The sequence below is a fragment of the Dioscorea cayenensis genome, chromosome 18 (assembly GCF_009730915.1).
Source record: "Dioscorea cayenensis subsp. rotundata cultivar TDr96_F1 chromosome 18, TDr96_F1_v2_PseudoChromosome.rev07_lg8_w22 25.fasta, whole genome shotgun sequence".
NCBI lineage: Eukaryota > Viridiplantae > Streptophyta > Magnoliopsida > Dioscoreales > Dioscoreaceae > Dioscorea > Dioscorea cayenensis.
In genome coordinates this window covers 22,036,992-22,053,424 of record NC_052488.1, presented here as the reverse complement: position 1 = coordinate 22,053,424, position 16,433 = coordinate 22,036,992, and the positions used below count along the sequence as shown (strand labels likewise).

The following is a 16,433-nucleotide window of genomic DNA, read 5'->3' as shown; positions in this document are numbered from 1 at the left end:
TACATTATCATCATGCTGTGTTCAATGTTATCCCTCCTATCTACCCTTTTTATCATCACTAATCTCTTCTATTTGTATATAGGTTGGCAAAATTGGCAGTATTGCTTTTGATGCTGAGTTGATATGGAGATCCTTCAACACGTGGTCATGATGCTTGGACTAGCCTAGCCCACATTTTTTTATTAAGGAACTATATATGAAAATTCATTTTAAAATTTGGAAAATAGTAAAATTGGCAGCCTACCAGACCAAAACTAACAAATTTCACATGTAATGGGCTTATTATTGTATGGGCTGGGCCTAGGATTGTGTAGTAAATTTTTAATTATACTTCTTTTAAACGTCTAATTACTCTATAAAATATTAAAAAAAAATCCCATTTACTTGGTGACCAGAATTATAATTTACATAATTTTTTTTGGTGATTTTGATAGTTTAATTTATATTGCGTTTAAATAGTCCAAGTTATTGTATGTGAGGGTTCCAAACTTCCAATTCTACCTATGGTTTATCATATTTTTTTTTAAAAGAATGTTTTTATGGAATATATGCATGAAGAATGATTTTAACTTTCTATATAGGGTATATATGTAATCAAAACTCATGGATTTATTATTTTAATTAAAAAGAAAAAATAAAAAAAAAAATAAGAAGAAGAAGAAGAAGAGGAGGAAGAACAGTAAGGAGAAGGAGAAACTCTTTGTAAATTTGTTTTATTTTATATTTTAAAGTTCATTACGTCCTCCAGTATTTCTTTAGTACCAGTGACCATACAAAGACAATGAAGGATGACATAAAACTAAATGAGTTTAATTAATGTTCAATAAAGCTTGTTGTTTGGCAAGGTCTGCTTCTCCTTCAGCTGCTGCTTAGCATGATGATTACCATGCAAATTAGGATCAGTTTGATAGTAAACAACATCTCCAACATCACTAACAAAGTGATCAATTCTCATGCTTTTTACAAGCACCCCAAACAAATGCACTGGAAGAGGCCTTGACTTCTCAGTTCTCCTGTAATATTTTTACTAACACACCGATTTCGCAGCTCTCATCTAGAAAAATACACTTGTATTAATAAATTTAGAGATAGAGGGAATTGAATGATACATATTATTAGAGGAACTAATAGTCCCACATTGGTTTAATTTATAAAATACAGATTTATAAAGTTTAAAATTTTAGATTGATTCCCGTCTATATAATATATTTATTGACTAGTTTGTAATATGGAATTTGGATATATATAAAATAATTTGTTTAATACTTACAACTTCGGTAAGGATTGTAATGTGGAATTTGAGGGAAGATATGATGAATGACATGGGTTCCAATGTCATGGTGAATGTTTATCAACCATAGTCTCTATCAAGTGTTGTTAATACCCCTCTCAAGTAACTCCATTCCTGTGTTTCATTCATTCAATTAATTCTGTCACATGTAAATTTATATATTTATTTATATACCAAAAATAAATACACATTGCCTCTGTACCGAAGAGTGACTTTTTCATGGTAGCCATGGTGATGCAAATAAGTCCGCCAAATCCAACCACATAGTAAGGGACCTGCAACACTTAAAACATCAGTCATAAATACAATCTGGAGCTCTAATACCGTGTTAGATTGGTATTACATGCTAAAATACAGTGCAATGTATATAGTTTAAGTATAGCACGGGGCCGAGACTAAGCCAAGCTCGGTAAAATAATATAACCATGGCCATGTAGCAACAAAAAGTCGATGTTATTACATCTTTTTCTGTCTTTTAGGGATGAAACGAAATCACTGTCTGGATGAAAGTGTGATCCTTGTTTTCCTGGACTTCTCCGCAACTACATATATATACACGGTATATATAATAATAATAATAATATCGATGATGATTAATAATAATTAATAAATAGTATTAATAATAATTGCTGCCACCAAGTAAACGGGATATGCTAACATTGGGAAAGGAATGGTGAATCTGAGCTTCAGAGTGACGAAATTCAAGCTTCTGTACAGCTTCTCAGTTAACTGTGAAAAAAATACACTTGTTTTAGGGTTTGTTTGGATGAGTGTTTTGACAGTAAGTGTTTTATAAATTAAACGACTTCTGATCAGAGTGTTGTCTTGAGACATGCAGAAAACAAACTCGAAAAATAAACTTTTCATAGTAGCCATGTAGACGAAAACCGCATTTTAAATTTATTTTTCTCAGTTTCCTTTTATACTGACAGCGACAAAATATAAAATTGCTAGTGCTGCTGAACCTTTTTTCTGAAACACCCTCACTAAATTTAAAAATATCTTTGGAGTCAGCCTGACATGGCTTTGACGCAATATGTGGTTCATAATAATAAATTCACTGCAAAAATAGGCGACTCTGATGTGTGTCTCAATAGTGATATTTATTTATGTTCTTATAAATAATTATTTTACAGTGTACTTATAATAAAAAAAATTAAGTATACCATGACAAAATTTTTATTTAATTTCTTCTTTTAACTTGTTAATGTGAATATATATATATAAAGATTTATAAATTTTATAAAATTCTATGACAAAGCAAATATGATTAGTTTAGAGACATAACATCATTTACCAATATTTTATAGAATGCATAGAGTTATTTCTACAAAGACTACAAGTGTTACTCTATTAAAAAGTTATCAAAGAATAGACATGTACAATGATATACTAATTATTGTGACTTATCAATCACCTAAAAATTTATTAACCCGGATAAGTATCACATAAGCTAATAAAAGTCTTGCAATGTGCTCATAAATCCCTTCGATCGTACATTTTTAAAGCGGATAAATACAACATCCCCATAAGAGACTTATCGAACCCATTTAAACAATATTATAAATAGTACTATGTTGTGAACAATGATAAACATTTGTTGCAGTACTATTATAATATAGGTACAATACTTTGGCACATGTGTACTATCCATCACTACTTTATGAGAATACCATCATGTTACCTGTGACTTGTCAAATAGAGATAATTTCCTCTTAGAAAAAAATCTTTCACAAAAACCCAAAAATTTTTGTATGTTTGCAATAATTAAGGCACCCAAATAATAAAAACGTTCACAATATATATATATATATATAACAGTTATTAATTTTTTACAAGGGTAGAGATGTGGACTTTTCAAATAGAAATCTAGATTCAAAAAGCAAGTCAGAGTTCCTCAGAATATGACATAAAATATACATATAACAAACAAAAACATATAAATAAATGCCATTTATTTTGTCAATATTATAAAAAAAAAAAAACCGAATTTCATGCATAATTAATGTCAGATCTTGACAAGGGCTCTCTCATTTTTTTCAGCCGATAAAGCCTCATCAAAAGACAAACTTTTCACATAATTAAATTAATTTTTATTTTCAAAAAATACCCACCACTTACAGGATGCCAAGACTCATCCTTCTCAACATGCCCATGATTCTGATGATGAGTTTTGTGACTTATCCTCCTAAAAACATCATATTAAAATCAAATTAAAAAACAAAATAAAACTTCAAAATAATCAAAATAAAATAAACATACCATCCATGGTAAGGAACCAAGATAAATGAATGCAAGAAATGTCCCACTAAATTGTTCATCTTCACACTCTCTGAAAAGCTCCCATGTCCACTGTATTAATTTTATGAACATGAACATGAACATGAAGTAAATCATATCAAAATAAATAAACACATAAATAATTAAATAAATGAAATTTTGCATGGTTTTAATTTATATAAATTTTGAGACTCACCAATCATGGCCAAGAACAAACAAAGCCCAAAACATGGTACCCTGAGCAAGCCAGTAAATAGGCCATGCAAACCAAGCATCAATCCAAAGAAAAAATACGGCGAAAAACACGATGAAGACGATGTCTCGAAGAACATAACTCATAGATTTCCATGCATTTTTTTCCCAGCAGTGTTTCGGTATCGCTTCTCGGATATCTGATATGCGGAACGGCGGAGGTTTTCCGGCATCAAACTCTATCTTCCCCATCTCCCTAGCTCCTGCATTGTCCATTGCTAACTTGAAACCCTAACACTAACCCTACCTTATCTTTTTCTTTCTTACTATGTTTCTTCTTTAGTACTAGAATGGTTACAAGTGTGGGTATTTATTGAAAATTGGAAGCCTGTTTGTGTTTGGCAACTGAAATAAATGTGTTTGGCAAGTTCCTACAAATAATTAAGCTGCTATTTTCTGTGGTCCTTTTATTTCTGAATAAATGATATTATGGAGAAAAAAAAAGTGCTCCTAAATAAACAATATTTTAGAAACATAAGATAAAATATATATTTTTTTAAATCTTAAATTTATGTTAATGAAAGATTTTATAATTTTTAACCACCTCTATACTATTTAATGTAGTAACAGTTGAAATTATTTTTTATAAAAAAAATATTTTAGCCATACGTACACTCTTATAATTTAAGTTATCAAATATTTTCTCTAATCTAATATAATATAGTTATTCTCATATTCAGTGTCAATTCGGATAGTAAAAATAATAATTAATAAAAATTCAAAAGGTAGAAAATCATCATTCCCACTTCAAGAAATGTATTTTATAATTTTAAAAAAATTATAGTGTAATTATATTAGTTTTGTAATTATATGTTAAAATTTATAATTAATACATATTAAAATTATATATACACCAATCTATTCCATGTTATCTTCTTGTGTACCAAATAATAGATTGTGAATAATTAATATTCAAACACTCTCAGTTCAATGAATGAGTATTTCATTTCATTTCTAACTCCCGCTAATTTGGGGACAGCTAGCTAGGTAAAAAAGTTATTTAAATTTAACTAAATTTATCATGTTTAGAAAATAAAAATTAAAACGAATGTAATGAAAAAATAAATATACATTCAATGTTTAACCATCTGGGAGTATTTAAGATGAATTTGGAAATATAAATGAATGTAAAGGAAAATGACCATAGATGTGACATTAGTATTTTTGTATTAAGTCATTTGGCACAGTAGATGGGCGGTCCCTCTCAACACTCAACATTAATGTTGAAAAAACACTAGTTATTCTTTTAATAAATAAATAAATATATATAGAGAGGACCACTTATCTATGAAAGTCTATAGATAAAAAATTTATGGACGTCCACAGTTGGATTGAGCTGGATTTGGATCCAACGGTCAATATTGATGAACATGAGTTTATACAGTAATAAATACAATAATTACTGTTTGGAACAACACAGTATATAGTTTTATTATTTATAAATATCGACCGTTGGATCATAATCCAATGACTGATAATTGGACGTCCATAGGTTTATTATCTATGGACTATAGATGTTCATAGAGAATGTTTTGCAGACATATATTATTCATTTAAAAGACCATAAAAAAATTAGGTAATATATTCATATGTCTAACTAATCACAAGCATTAATATTTACGTTAAAAAAATATTTTAATTAATATTAGTTATTTCAAAATTCAATAATTTATGTATATATATATAATTATTTTTTATTAAACAATTTCAAACTTTCACATTTTTGTTTTAGACCAAGCAAGTAGCAATTGAAACGTCACTTAATTGATTTGTACTTGTTTTCACTTATTTAGACACGTGTTGCACAACTTTATGGCTCTAGTTTGATTTTGCATGTTTAATGTGATTGTGAAAAACAGCAAGCATGATATTTGGTTCTTCATTAATTTTTCATTCATGAATTAAGAAACTAATTATCTCAATTTTTGAGTTATAGTTAACCATTGGATAACTTAATGGTAGAACACAAAAGTGCAAAAATAATGTAAAAGTTTGAATCCTTCTCTCGGCAGTACTATTCATGTAATATACACTTGGCTCACTATTATTCATCAATATTATTTATGGGCTTCGGTGTAAGTCCTTTGTGGGATAAATAGTAATTTATTTAAAAATCAATAAGTTACCGTAACTAATGCACCTCTGTATTCGTTTGTTTTTTGATAATCCTTTAAATTGAAAGCACTTGTCACCTAATTGTGAAAAACAAAACAAAACAAAGTCATAGAATTAAAATCTAGAACGAATTGATTAGTTTTTTTTATTTTGCCTAAAATATATTATTTATCTACACAAACAATTCCATTTTGCATTTCTTATTCGAATAATTCCATATCAAATTGAACTAAATGTATTTTTTTCTCAATAATATATATATATATATTTGTGTGTTTTAAAATCATTAAGTTAAAAAAAAATCTGATAGACATTTTTACATTTAAACAAATGCTAATTTGATGTGTTAGTTAAATAATGATATTCCAAATTAGTTTCAGGTGAACATAGCTAATTATTATTACTTTTAATCAATCAATCACCAATTTTCAATGTCTAGTTTAATTCATTAAAATTTGAAGTACACTCAAGTAATATTTGTTTTGCAAATAAAGTACGAGTTCATCACAACTTTATTGAATATTTGATTATTCTTAACAAATCTGATTTCAACAAAATATAATTTAAAAAATAATAGAGTAAACTTAATAAATCATAATTTTGATGAATTATATGTTAAAATCTAGTTCCTTATTTTCAAATATTTTATAATTATTTATTTAATTAAATATATTTTGAAATTTAAAAATATAATTATGAACTAATAATTTGTATTAACGATAAAAATGAAACGATGAATATTGAAAGGAAGAAAATAATTCATAAACACTATTATGTGAATTTTTTTATAAACAAAATATTACAATAATTTTATAATTTTTTATCAAATACTTAAGCAGATCAAAAGTGAATCTTACAATATATATATATATATATATATATATATATTTATTTATTTATATATGGTCCATTGAATAAAATAAACATGTAATTGAACCATTTATTGTGCTTTATTGCTTTTGTTATTATCATTTTTAAATCAAACCGACCTTCAGTCTTCATGTGAAAAATAAATTGCATCATATGCATGCACCACCCAAAGGCACATAAAATTTAATATATTTTTAATTATCAAATGCAAGCCTGTCCATTTGAACAGTAAACTAAAAATTTACAATATGGCTCAATTAATCAGGGGGGCAATTGGAAACCTAACCCATTAATTTCATTAAATTTTTCCATCTCTCCATAAATGTTCCACCAAACCATGTTTTTACATTACCAATTTATTAAAAGGTTTTATTATTTTACTTCCCCACACACTGTTAGATTTTTTTTTTCTTCCATTCATTGAATTTATTTCAGTATTTTCATATACATTTAAAAGTAATATGTTAATTATTAATTATTTCCATATTTCTTTATTTTAAAACAATTTCAAACTTTCATTTGAATGATTGCCTATTTTCACAATATCTAGACACATGTTCATGTTGCACTACTTTCACATTTCTTCCATTTGTTTCATTTAATTAAATATTTTTTTAGTTTTTGTAAACATTATAAATTTTGTTTGCAAGATTTTTTAAAAATAATTATAAATTTATTTTTTAATTTTAAAGGTTCTATGTTCTCCTCATCTGTGGTGAGGATTTCAGACCGTTTTTATTTCTAGTTCTTATTGTTGTCTCAGACCGTTGTATTTTTCCGTACTCTTTTTATTTTAATAAATTTATAATTTATCCACTTTATTTTTAAAAAAATAGTTCTATTTCATGCATATCATCAACTCCAATTAAATATATATCTATATTATTCAATAATTTATGAAATACAAGAGAAATGTCTTTTTATGGCTTTTATATGTCCATCTCTCGATATTTAATGAGTTAATTGTATAAATTTATATTTTTAAAATATATTTATCTATATAAAAAAAATATAAATTAATGGTATATATAATGTGTGACTGTGTGTAAATCTAATTTTATAATCAGTTAAAATTCAGTATTTTTATCAGCCGTCCATTTGCTTTAAGATCAACGCGTCGTGTGTGATCGAAGATCACGGATCTCAAAGCAAACGAGGTCGTCTCTTCGCGCTTTGGTTCCAGAGTCCTCTGCTCCTCCTCGACGGTGCTCTCGGCGGCGGCAGCGGCGGCGGCGGCGGTGCACGGCGATCCGGCTTCCTTCCATCGATGGATCGCCTCCAGTTCTTCATGCTCGCCTTTCCGATCTTTCTCTTGTGCTCCGATCTTGTCAATCTCTACTCCCGCCCGCCACCTCCTCGTCCTCCACCTCCTCATTCCTCTCCCAATCTCGCCGACGTTCACCGTCATCATCACCACCACCACCACCATCCATCACCGGTGAACCCTCAAGTTCCCGATTTCTCATCCACTCAGGTTAATCTTCAAATCAATCACCAAAGTTGTGTGATTTTTTTGGTTTATTGGATTTCCAGATGTGATTCCATTCGATCCTTAATTTTTCAGGTCTCCTCTACTTTTGGTAATGGATACGATTCCACTATTGAATTCAAGTTCTGTGTCTCCTGCTCTTACAGGTTGAAATTCGATCTCACAAAGTGGTAGATTTAGGTTTTTGGTTGATAAAAGTCCATTGATGCGAAGGGAACTGAATTTCTACTTTCTAGGGCTTGAATGCATTCATTGATGCTTTAATTCACTGCAACAATGCAGCATTGAAGTGTGGATTTATAATACTTGGCAGAGAAAAATTAATGTGCTTGATTCATGATGGTTGATTATTGCCCAGCTGTAGATCTTTGATCCCCACTTGAAAAAATTACTTTTTTTTCAATAAATTTTGGTTTAATAAGATTCATGTGTTTCTATGAACTGATTTAAGTTTGTTCAGGGGCACTGCAAATTCATTGAAGCAAATGCTGGAAGAGTCTTTTCCTGGGATTAATGTTGTTCTTTCAAATTACCCACCTTCATTACCGAAACGGGTTTTGAGCAAAGTATTCCCCATTGTTCAAGCAGGATTTATTGGAATTATAGTGGCAGGTGAACATATACTGCCACGGTTGGGAATTTTGAACCCTCCTTCATGGTACTTCTCTTTGCGTGCCAATAAATTTAGAACTATTGCATCAAGCTGGCTTCTGGGCAACTTTCTGCAATCAACCTTACAAAGTTCTGGTGCATTTGAAGTTTTCTGCAACGGTGAATTGGTAAGGTCCCCCTTATGTTTTGTTTGGATTTATTGCTAGTAATTCTAGTGATTTACCATTCTTATTCATGTTTTTTGACAACTTCATTGACAAATCTTTCTTTCTTTCAGTTATCGTTTATGTAAAAACCAATCAACCATTGATCTTTTTAAGCTTGAAGGTAGTAGTTTTATATTTTAATTGGTGATGTGAAATAATGGTCTGTATTTTGACTGTTTGAACTTAGAATCACTACAAAATATGTTGATATATCATAGACATGCAAATATATTCTACAAGTTTGATGAGTTTTGCCTCAGAGTTTCTCACACTTTGAGGGATGTTAGTGTATTCTGTTTCTGGTCCTAACTTGATAGGAAGATATATAGATGAAGGTTTGCATATTATCTTTTTTTTTTTTTTTACAAGAATTAGAAGTATAATTAATGGAGGTCATTGAGGAGCAAAGATGAGCTCTCATATAGTGTTATGATGTTATAATTAGAAAAACGGAGGAGGATGAGAATAGCTACAAGAACTTTTTTGACCATGCATATACCAACAAGTGCATTCATACTTTGGTAATTTCTGCGGAAAAGATTTAACATTGAGTGTTAAGTCTAATCATAGAAAGGAAATTTATTTTCTAAATCTATTAATCCTCGATTAAGCATAGTTATTGAAGGATGTTGATTTGAGAAAAATGAGTTATGCTGAGTGTTATCAAAGTGAGAACTTTGACATAAATATGCCTGGAACATCAAAGTGAAAATGTGATTCACAACGCTCTAGACAATGAGTCATGCATGAAAAACTATTTGCTTCAAATTAAGATTTGTGGTAACTTGCTTGTTTTTGCTTTTCATACTGCAGGTCTTCTCTAAATTGGAGCAGAAAAGGTTTCCTGATGCGCTGGAGTTAAAAGACCTGATTGGCAATAGATTACCGTCATCTGCATTTGGGAAGAACCTTAATTGGTCCTAGCTGCTTTGAACTTTGTTACCTGCCATCAAACCAATTGAAGTTCAAAACTTTCTGGAAATAAGAATCTATTGAATTGTGGAAATTCAAGCCATCCAAATTGACCAAACAAGAGCAAAGTGAATCCTACTGATTGCTGTATTAGTTTAAAATATTAGTTTGGTGACTTAATTCTATATTTTAATGATGGTACTTTTAACTTTGTCTGATGAACATGTTGTTTTGCCATGAAAGCTGCCAAACTTTTGGAAAACTTTTATAACCTTTGGTTGGCGTTTTTTTTTTGTTTTGATGTGCTATTTTGCATCATGTTCACATGCATGGTCTGAATCGTTGAAGGCTTTTCAACTTGTTTCTATTATTTTGTACATTCTGTCGCATTTCTTTATCTGATCGCTGTACTTGTAAACAAAGACCCTGCTTATTATTAATTAATCTTAGTTTGATGTTCTTCCTGTTGAGCTTTTAATTTTACTTATTAGACCATCTAGAAAGTATATTACCAAAATATGCACTCTTTCCTGTTGACACATTATTCCATGTTATTTCAAAAAAAAAATAATTGACTGAATATTTAACTGTAAAATAACTAATTGTTTAAATGAAACAAATTTGGAAGTATAGCACCTAAAAGGTTTTTTTTTTCTAAAATTTAAAACTTATACCTTAATAAAAAGTTTTTTTCATACTTGTAAAATTTGTTAATTTTAGTCTGGTATTATCCAAAATTTAAAATGAATTTTCATATATAGTTCCTAAATCAAAGCTACAATTTCCTTTGTTTTCATCTCATTATCCATTCTTGGATTTTCAAATAAACAAATTGAAATTTTAGTATATATATATATCAACTTTATTAAATTTACAACCCAAACGTTAGAGAAAATTCTATTTGTTCTGCCTCAAACTTAAAAATTATAAATTGTCCAAATCAAATTACTATAATTTTTTTTATTTATAAAAAAGTGAAAAACTTTTTTTTTTAAAAAAAATTCTTTTATAAAAAACCCACACATCCAAATAGTAAGTAAAACAGTATTGCTTAAGTAATCAGGGAAAAAATTCAAACTCTTGCCCTCGCTTTCGTCTAGGATAATTTAATAATTGTCATATTACTCATTTTAACTCAATGATATTAATAATTACAATTACAAATATTTACGAGGGTGTTCAAGCAAACAAAACCTCACAAATGATTTCACTCGGATATAAATAAAACAAATCAGAAGGACTTTTATAGAAAAACAATGATTCAGGTCCAATCAAATCCCGAGTCAATCGATCAACTCAACCCAATAGTCTCGGAACCCGCCACCGCCATCACCACCAGTCAAACCTCCATTCTCTCTCTCCTCCTCCCCATCCATGGCTTGGCTCCGATCCCTAGCCCGCTCCTCCACCCATCTTCCCCGCCCTCTGCCTCCCATTCTCTCCATTTCCTCCTCCTTCTCCTCCCCTGCTCACCCGCCGGGCTCTCCGCCTGCCGCTTTCGGTGGTCTCGCCCCCACTGAACCCGGCCGCGAGAAGCCGAGAGTCGTTGTGCTCGGAACGGGATGGGCTGGATGCCGTTTGATGAAGGGAATTGATACTGAGCTCTACGATGTCGTTTGCATCTCCCCTCGCAACCACATGGTCTTCACTCCGCTCCTCGCCTCCACCTGCGTTGGCACTCTCGAGTTCCGCTCCGTTGCTGAGCCCGTTGGCCGGATCCAGCCCGCTGTTTCCCGTTCCCCTGGGTCCTACTTCTTCCTCGCCCGCTGCAACGCCATCGATCCCGAGGCGCACACTGTGAGGCTTTCTGGGATTCTATCTTGAATTGTTTATATATTGTTTCGACCATTTAGATCTGTTTTTGAGTTAACTTTTGATTTTTTTTTTTTTTGTTTGTTTAATGGAAAAGCTAACGCAGGGATATTCTTGAAAAAGTTTCTTGTTTGTTACTTTTTCACTTCAAATTGCATGATTTATTGGGCTTTGATTTTGATAAATTTGAAGTTTTGATGAAGAACTCTGGAATTTGATTGATGGAATTTGAGGGGTAAATTTATATGCTGGAGTGATTAGTTAATCATTCATTGCATTTCATTTTGGCATCTTTGGATGATGCATGGACAGAATTTCATTATTTGTGAAATCAAATGCATTTTTTGGTTGTGTGTGGTTTATGTTTTTACTGACATTTATCTGCTAATGTGAAGGTGCATTGTGAAACTGTTACTGATGGTAATGCTGGGAGTGATTTGAACCCTTGGAAATTTAAGGTGTCTTATGACAAGTTGGTCATTGCATCTGGAGCGGAGGCTTCAACATTTGGAATACATGGTGTAAGAGAACATGCGATATTTCTTCGTGAAGTGTACCATGCTCAGGAAATTCGAAGGAAGCTGCTTCTCAATCTAATGCTATCTGATGTGCCTGGTATGCTTTATCTCAAAAAATTGTGTTTTATAGATAGTGCTTCATTTCCTTGGAATCTTCATTTTTTAGTGGTTTTATTTGCAACCTATCTATGATTTGGATTTAACATATTGTGGTGGGACTGGTGGAATATGCCATTCTTTGTGCTTATTTTTTTTTTATTCTTTGTTTGTAATGCACTGGATGACTGGAATTGAATTACAAGATGGATCTATTCAGGTTTAGAAAATAGGAATAACTGAACAAATAAAGTTGGGTGAAAGATCGGGAACAAACAATCAAACACCAAAACGCAGAACAGGGTGAATAATTTTTTTTGAATGTTCTTGTTTATTCCTCTTTTAATTATTGAGTCAGAGTGCAGAGGATAGTGAACATATCTTTGATTAATATTGCTGTCTGTCTGTAAATAACTATCTCGTGTTTATCATTTGCATATAGTAAGTTCTCTGGCCAAACTCTTGGATGCAGATAAAATACAAACTTGTATTGATGAGATCTTACTTTTTTGACACATATGCATGGTTATAACTTCGATGAATGAGATAAGACAAATGTTTTGTGTGTTCGTAATCTTGCTCTCATCCCTCTACCTAAGCAAGTTTTCTTTAGCAAACATGACACACAAAACAGTGGAATGAAAAACTTCAAACATGCAGCTTAAAGGTTTCCTATGTATTCAAATAACTATAATAGTTTCTAGGTTTGAATTTTGAGTTTGTTGTCTGTTCAAATTGTTACTAATTTTTCTTTGTTACAATTCCCTTAATGAAGTTGGCCAGTGTGTCGACAGCCTTGTAACTTATCAATATCATTCTTTTATGTAGTGAAAAAAAATTAATTTTGATGGTGCGTTTAGTAACATAAAAATCTTGAACATGTGCTGCTCTGGTGCTGTGCATTTATTACAGGCATATCAGAGGAAGAGAAGAGGAGGCTACTGCACTGTGTTGTGATTGGAGGTGGACCCACTGGCGTTGAGTTCAGTGGTGAACTTAGTGATTTCATTATCAAGGATGTTCATGAAAGATACTCCCATGTCAAAGATTACATCAATGTCACCCTGATTGAGGTATTCCTTTGATGGCCCTTTTTAGAATGTAGTGCGATATTAAATAAGTCTTCTGTCACATTGATGCTTTTTGTTAATACTTTATATTTACATATTAAATGCTTGATACTATGCTTGACTCCTGATGTTAGTGACTTATTACCTTTTTCTTTCTTCTGTTAGGCTAATGAAATATTATCCTCATTCGATGTGCGGCTCAGACAGTATGCTACAAATCAATTGACTAAGGTGCATATTTAAGTAAATCGCTTCTGGTTAAGAATATATATATATATGTATATGTATATTATGGTAATCCAAAATTTGTCTTACAGTGAATCAATGTTTTGTTACCAGTTCTCTCATGAAAACCAATGTTTTCATTTATATATAGTGCAACAACCGTGTGCTCTCGGTCTATCTGTTTCATACCCAAAGTTGCTATTTCTGACAATTTCATGTTTGATCATCAGTCAGGAGTTCGCCTTGTGCGTGGAGTTGTCAAAGATGTCCAGCCTCAAAAAATAATTCTTAATGATGGCACAGAGGTCCCGTATGGGCTTCTTGTATGGTCTACCGGTGTTGGTCCATCACCTTTTGTACACTCTCTCCCATTTCCGAAATCACCTGGTGGAAGGTATTTTCTCATGCACTTTGCACAGCCAATTTATTTGGAACACAATTCCTAGCATTTGTTTGTATTCAATAAGAATTTCACGTACTTCCATCATTCGCAAATATGTGTTTAGTTATCCTGCCTTTGCACTGAAACAGGATAGGAATTGATGAATGGCTACGTGTTCCCTCAGTCCAGGATGTGTTTGCTATTGGTGATTGCAGTGGATTTCTTGAAGACACTGGCAAGCCAGTTCTACCAGCTTTAGCACAGGTTAGTTCTGATACTCTAGTAGCTCATCTTATTAAATTGCAGTCAGACCCAAATGGTGCTAAACTTATAGGTTCCATTTTTCTCGTATTGAATGACCAAGACACACCTGATGAACTTATACCTGAATGATACTACCTTATAGTTACTATTTTGCTCAAATTGAACCACCAAAACACACACCAATCAACTTAGACCTGAATGATGCTGATCTTTTAGTTTACATTTTACTCATATTGAACGACCAACACACACAGCCGGCAAACTTATGCATACTCTCAGATTTTTCTGACTTATGGTTGCCCAAATCAGGTTGCCGAAAGGCAGGGGAAATACCTGGCTGAACTTCTGAACATGATTGGCAAAGCTGGTGGTGGCCATGCAAACAGTGCCACAAATGTAGAACTAGGCGATGAATTTATCTACAAGCATTTGGGTAGCATGGCAACAGTTGGGAGATACAAAGCTCTTGTAGATCTCAGGCAAAGCAAGGTTAATTCTTCTTTGATTCCATTCATTTCATAATGTTTCCATTGGATCAAAACTTCATACATGAATAAATAAATAAATAAATAAATAATGTGACATTTATTATATCAGGAAGGAAAAGGGATTTCTCTTGCTGGATTTGTGAGCTGGTTTATTTGGAGGTCTGCATATCTGACTCGAGTTATAAGCTGGAGAAACAGGTTCTATGTGGCAATTAACTGGCTGACCACACTCGTATTTGGCCGCGATATTTCACGCATCTAAAGGTTCAATATATATATATATATATATATTTTTGTTGTTAAATTCATTTTGTATACATGATACTGTGAAATTTTATTTTTCATCAGCAAAACATTTTTGAAAGTTGACCAGGTTCTGCACTAGGTATGAAGTTGTTAATTGACTGCATAGTCTGCATAGAGATTTTGATTAATGCATTTATACCACATGCCTTGCAAAAGTTTGACTCTATTAATTACCCGTTCTGATTTACATCTTGGAATTGGTTTAATATATTCAAATTAAGCATATGAAGTCACTTTATATTTAATCTCTTCTTGCTAGACTTACCTTTTATAGACATATTATATAAGAATTGGAACTCCAATGTTGAACGCACTTGAGAATATTTTTTTTTTTTCAGAATTCAAAAGTGTACTTTTTCATGTTCTCATTTCTGCTAATCAACTTCTTCCTCTTCTTCTTTTTGTGCTTTTCTGTATATATATATATATATATATATAAACATAATTTCAAATTTATTTTATGGATCAATTTATTCGGACTAAAATCATTTTATCTTCATGTTAGAAAAGTTGGTAGTTAATTGGCTTTTATTTTAATGAATTATGATTTATCTATTTAATTAAAAAAATTGATAGTTAATGTGTACATATAAAAAACAAGTACCTAGTCGTAAACATATTTTCATAAAACTCATATTTATCATTAAAACTAATGAAAAGTTAAATTTTAAATTAAAAAAAAAACAAAGAATTTTGTTTGAAAAAAAAAGTCGAAAAATGATTGCTTAAATGATTATATAAAATGGCAAAAATCAAATAATATTTATGATTCACCATAAATATGAAAATTATTATATGTAGAAAAATCATTAGAGGAAAGTATCTCAATGTATAACAGAGATATAGTAAAAATTAAAAGATAATAATTTTATTGACAAAATACAATAAACTACATAAAAGCTATCTATATTTAAAGATACAATCAAATCTTAAAGATTATAGTATGAAACACAAAAAATACGGTGAAAAATTAAAGGAACATAAATGCCACCTTTCTCAATTCCCCTCCTATATAAACTCCTTTTTTTTTTCCCCTCTCATACTATAAAGCTTGAGGACAAAAATGGGTTCATCACTTCAAGCATTGTTCTTCTTCTTTCTTCTCTCTTGTGCTTTGCTCTCCGATGCGTCTGGAAGGGCTTCCCTACTTTATGGTATAATCTTCTAATATGCTTTTTTTTTCCCACTAATATATTATATATATTATATATAATAATAATAATATCTTAAGAGTCGTTTGGTTGG

At 31.1% G+C, this 16,433-nt stretch overlaps 3 protein-coding genes across 3 annotated transcripts in view; 2 read left to right on the top strand and 1 right to left on the bottom strand.

The window, feature by feature from the left end:
* The window catches only part of LOC120282933 (omega-3 fatty acid desaturase, chloroplastic-like), a 6,936-nt gene extending 2,836 nt beyond the window's left edge, over positions 1-4,100 (bottom strand). The window contains exons 1-4 of the mRNA XM_039289765.1: positions 3,768-4,100; positions 3,554-3,643; positions 3,413-3,479; positions 1,928-2,020 (exon numbers count right to left, since the gene is read on the bottom strand). Coding sequence (XP_039145699.1) covers positions 1,928-2,020; positions 3,413-3,479; positions 3,554-3,643; positions 3,768-4,039 — 522 coding nt within the window. The 5' untranslated portion in view covers positions 4,040-4,100. The remainder of the gene's footprint in view (positions 1-1,927; positions 2,021-3,412; positions 3,480-3,553; positions 3,644-3,767) is intronic.
* Positions 4,101-7,505: 3,405 nt separating this feature from the next.
* LOC120282932 (selT-like protein) lies at positions 7,506-10,321 on the top strand. The gene is made up of 5 exons (XM_039289764.1): positions 7,506-7,523; positions 7,899-8,282; positions 8,373-8,443; positions 8,758-9,076; positions 9,929-10,321. Exons 1-5 carry the CDS (start codon positions 7,506-7,508, stop codon positions 10,037-10,039), a joined length of 903 nt encoding a protein of 300 aa, XP_039145698.1. The 3' UTR covers positions 10,040-10,321.
* Positions 10,322-11,325: 1,004 nt separating this feature from the next.
* Positions 11,326-15,365, top strand: LOC120283030 (internal alternative NAD(P)H-ubiquinone oxidoreductase A2, mitochondrial-like). Its single transcript, XM_039289856.1, has 8 exons — positions 11,326-11,824; positions 12,235-12,454; positions 13,366-13,526; positions 13,689-13,754; positions 13,979-14,142; positions 14,280-14,394; positions 14,704-14,883; positions 14,992-15,365. The coding sequence occupies exons 1-8, from the start codon at positions 11,402-11,404 to the stop codon at positions 15,142-15,144; spliced, it is 1,482 nt and encodes a 493-aa protein (XP_039145790.1). The 5' UTR covers positions 11,326-11,401; the 3' UTR covers positions 15,145-15,365.
* Positions 15,366-16,433: the final 1,068 nt, after the last annotated feature.

Coding starts and splice junctions, on each gene's coding strand:
- LOC120283030 (XM_039289856.1), top strand. CDS start 11,402: ATGGCTTGGCTCCGATCCCTAGCCCGCTCCTCCACCCATCTTCCCCGC. Junction 13,755..13,978: donor CTACAAATCAATTGACTAAG/GTGCATATTTAA, acceptor TTTGATCATCAG/TCAGGAGTTCGCCTTGTGCG. Junction 14,884..14,991: donor TAGATCTCAGGCAAAGCAAG/GTTAATTCTTCT, acceptor TTATTATATCAG/GAAGGAAAAGGGATTTCTCT.
- LOC120282932 (XM_039289764.1), top strand. Junction 8,283..8,372: donor CCGATTTCTCATCCACTCAG/GTTAATCTTCAA, acceptor TTAATTTTTCAG/GTCTCCTCTACTTTTGGTAA. Junction 9,077..9,928: donor TTTTCTGCAACGGTGAATTG/GTAAGGTCCCCC, acceptor TTCATACTGCAG/GTCTTCTCTAAATTGGAGCA.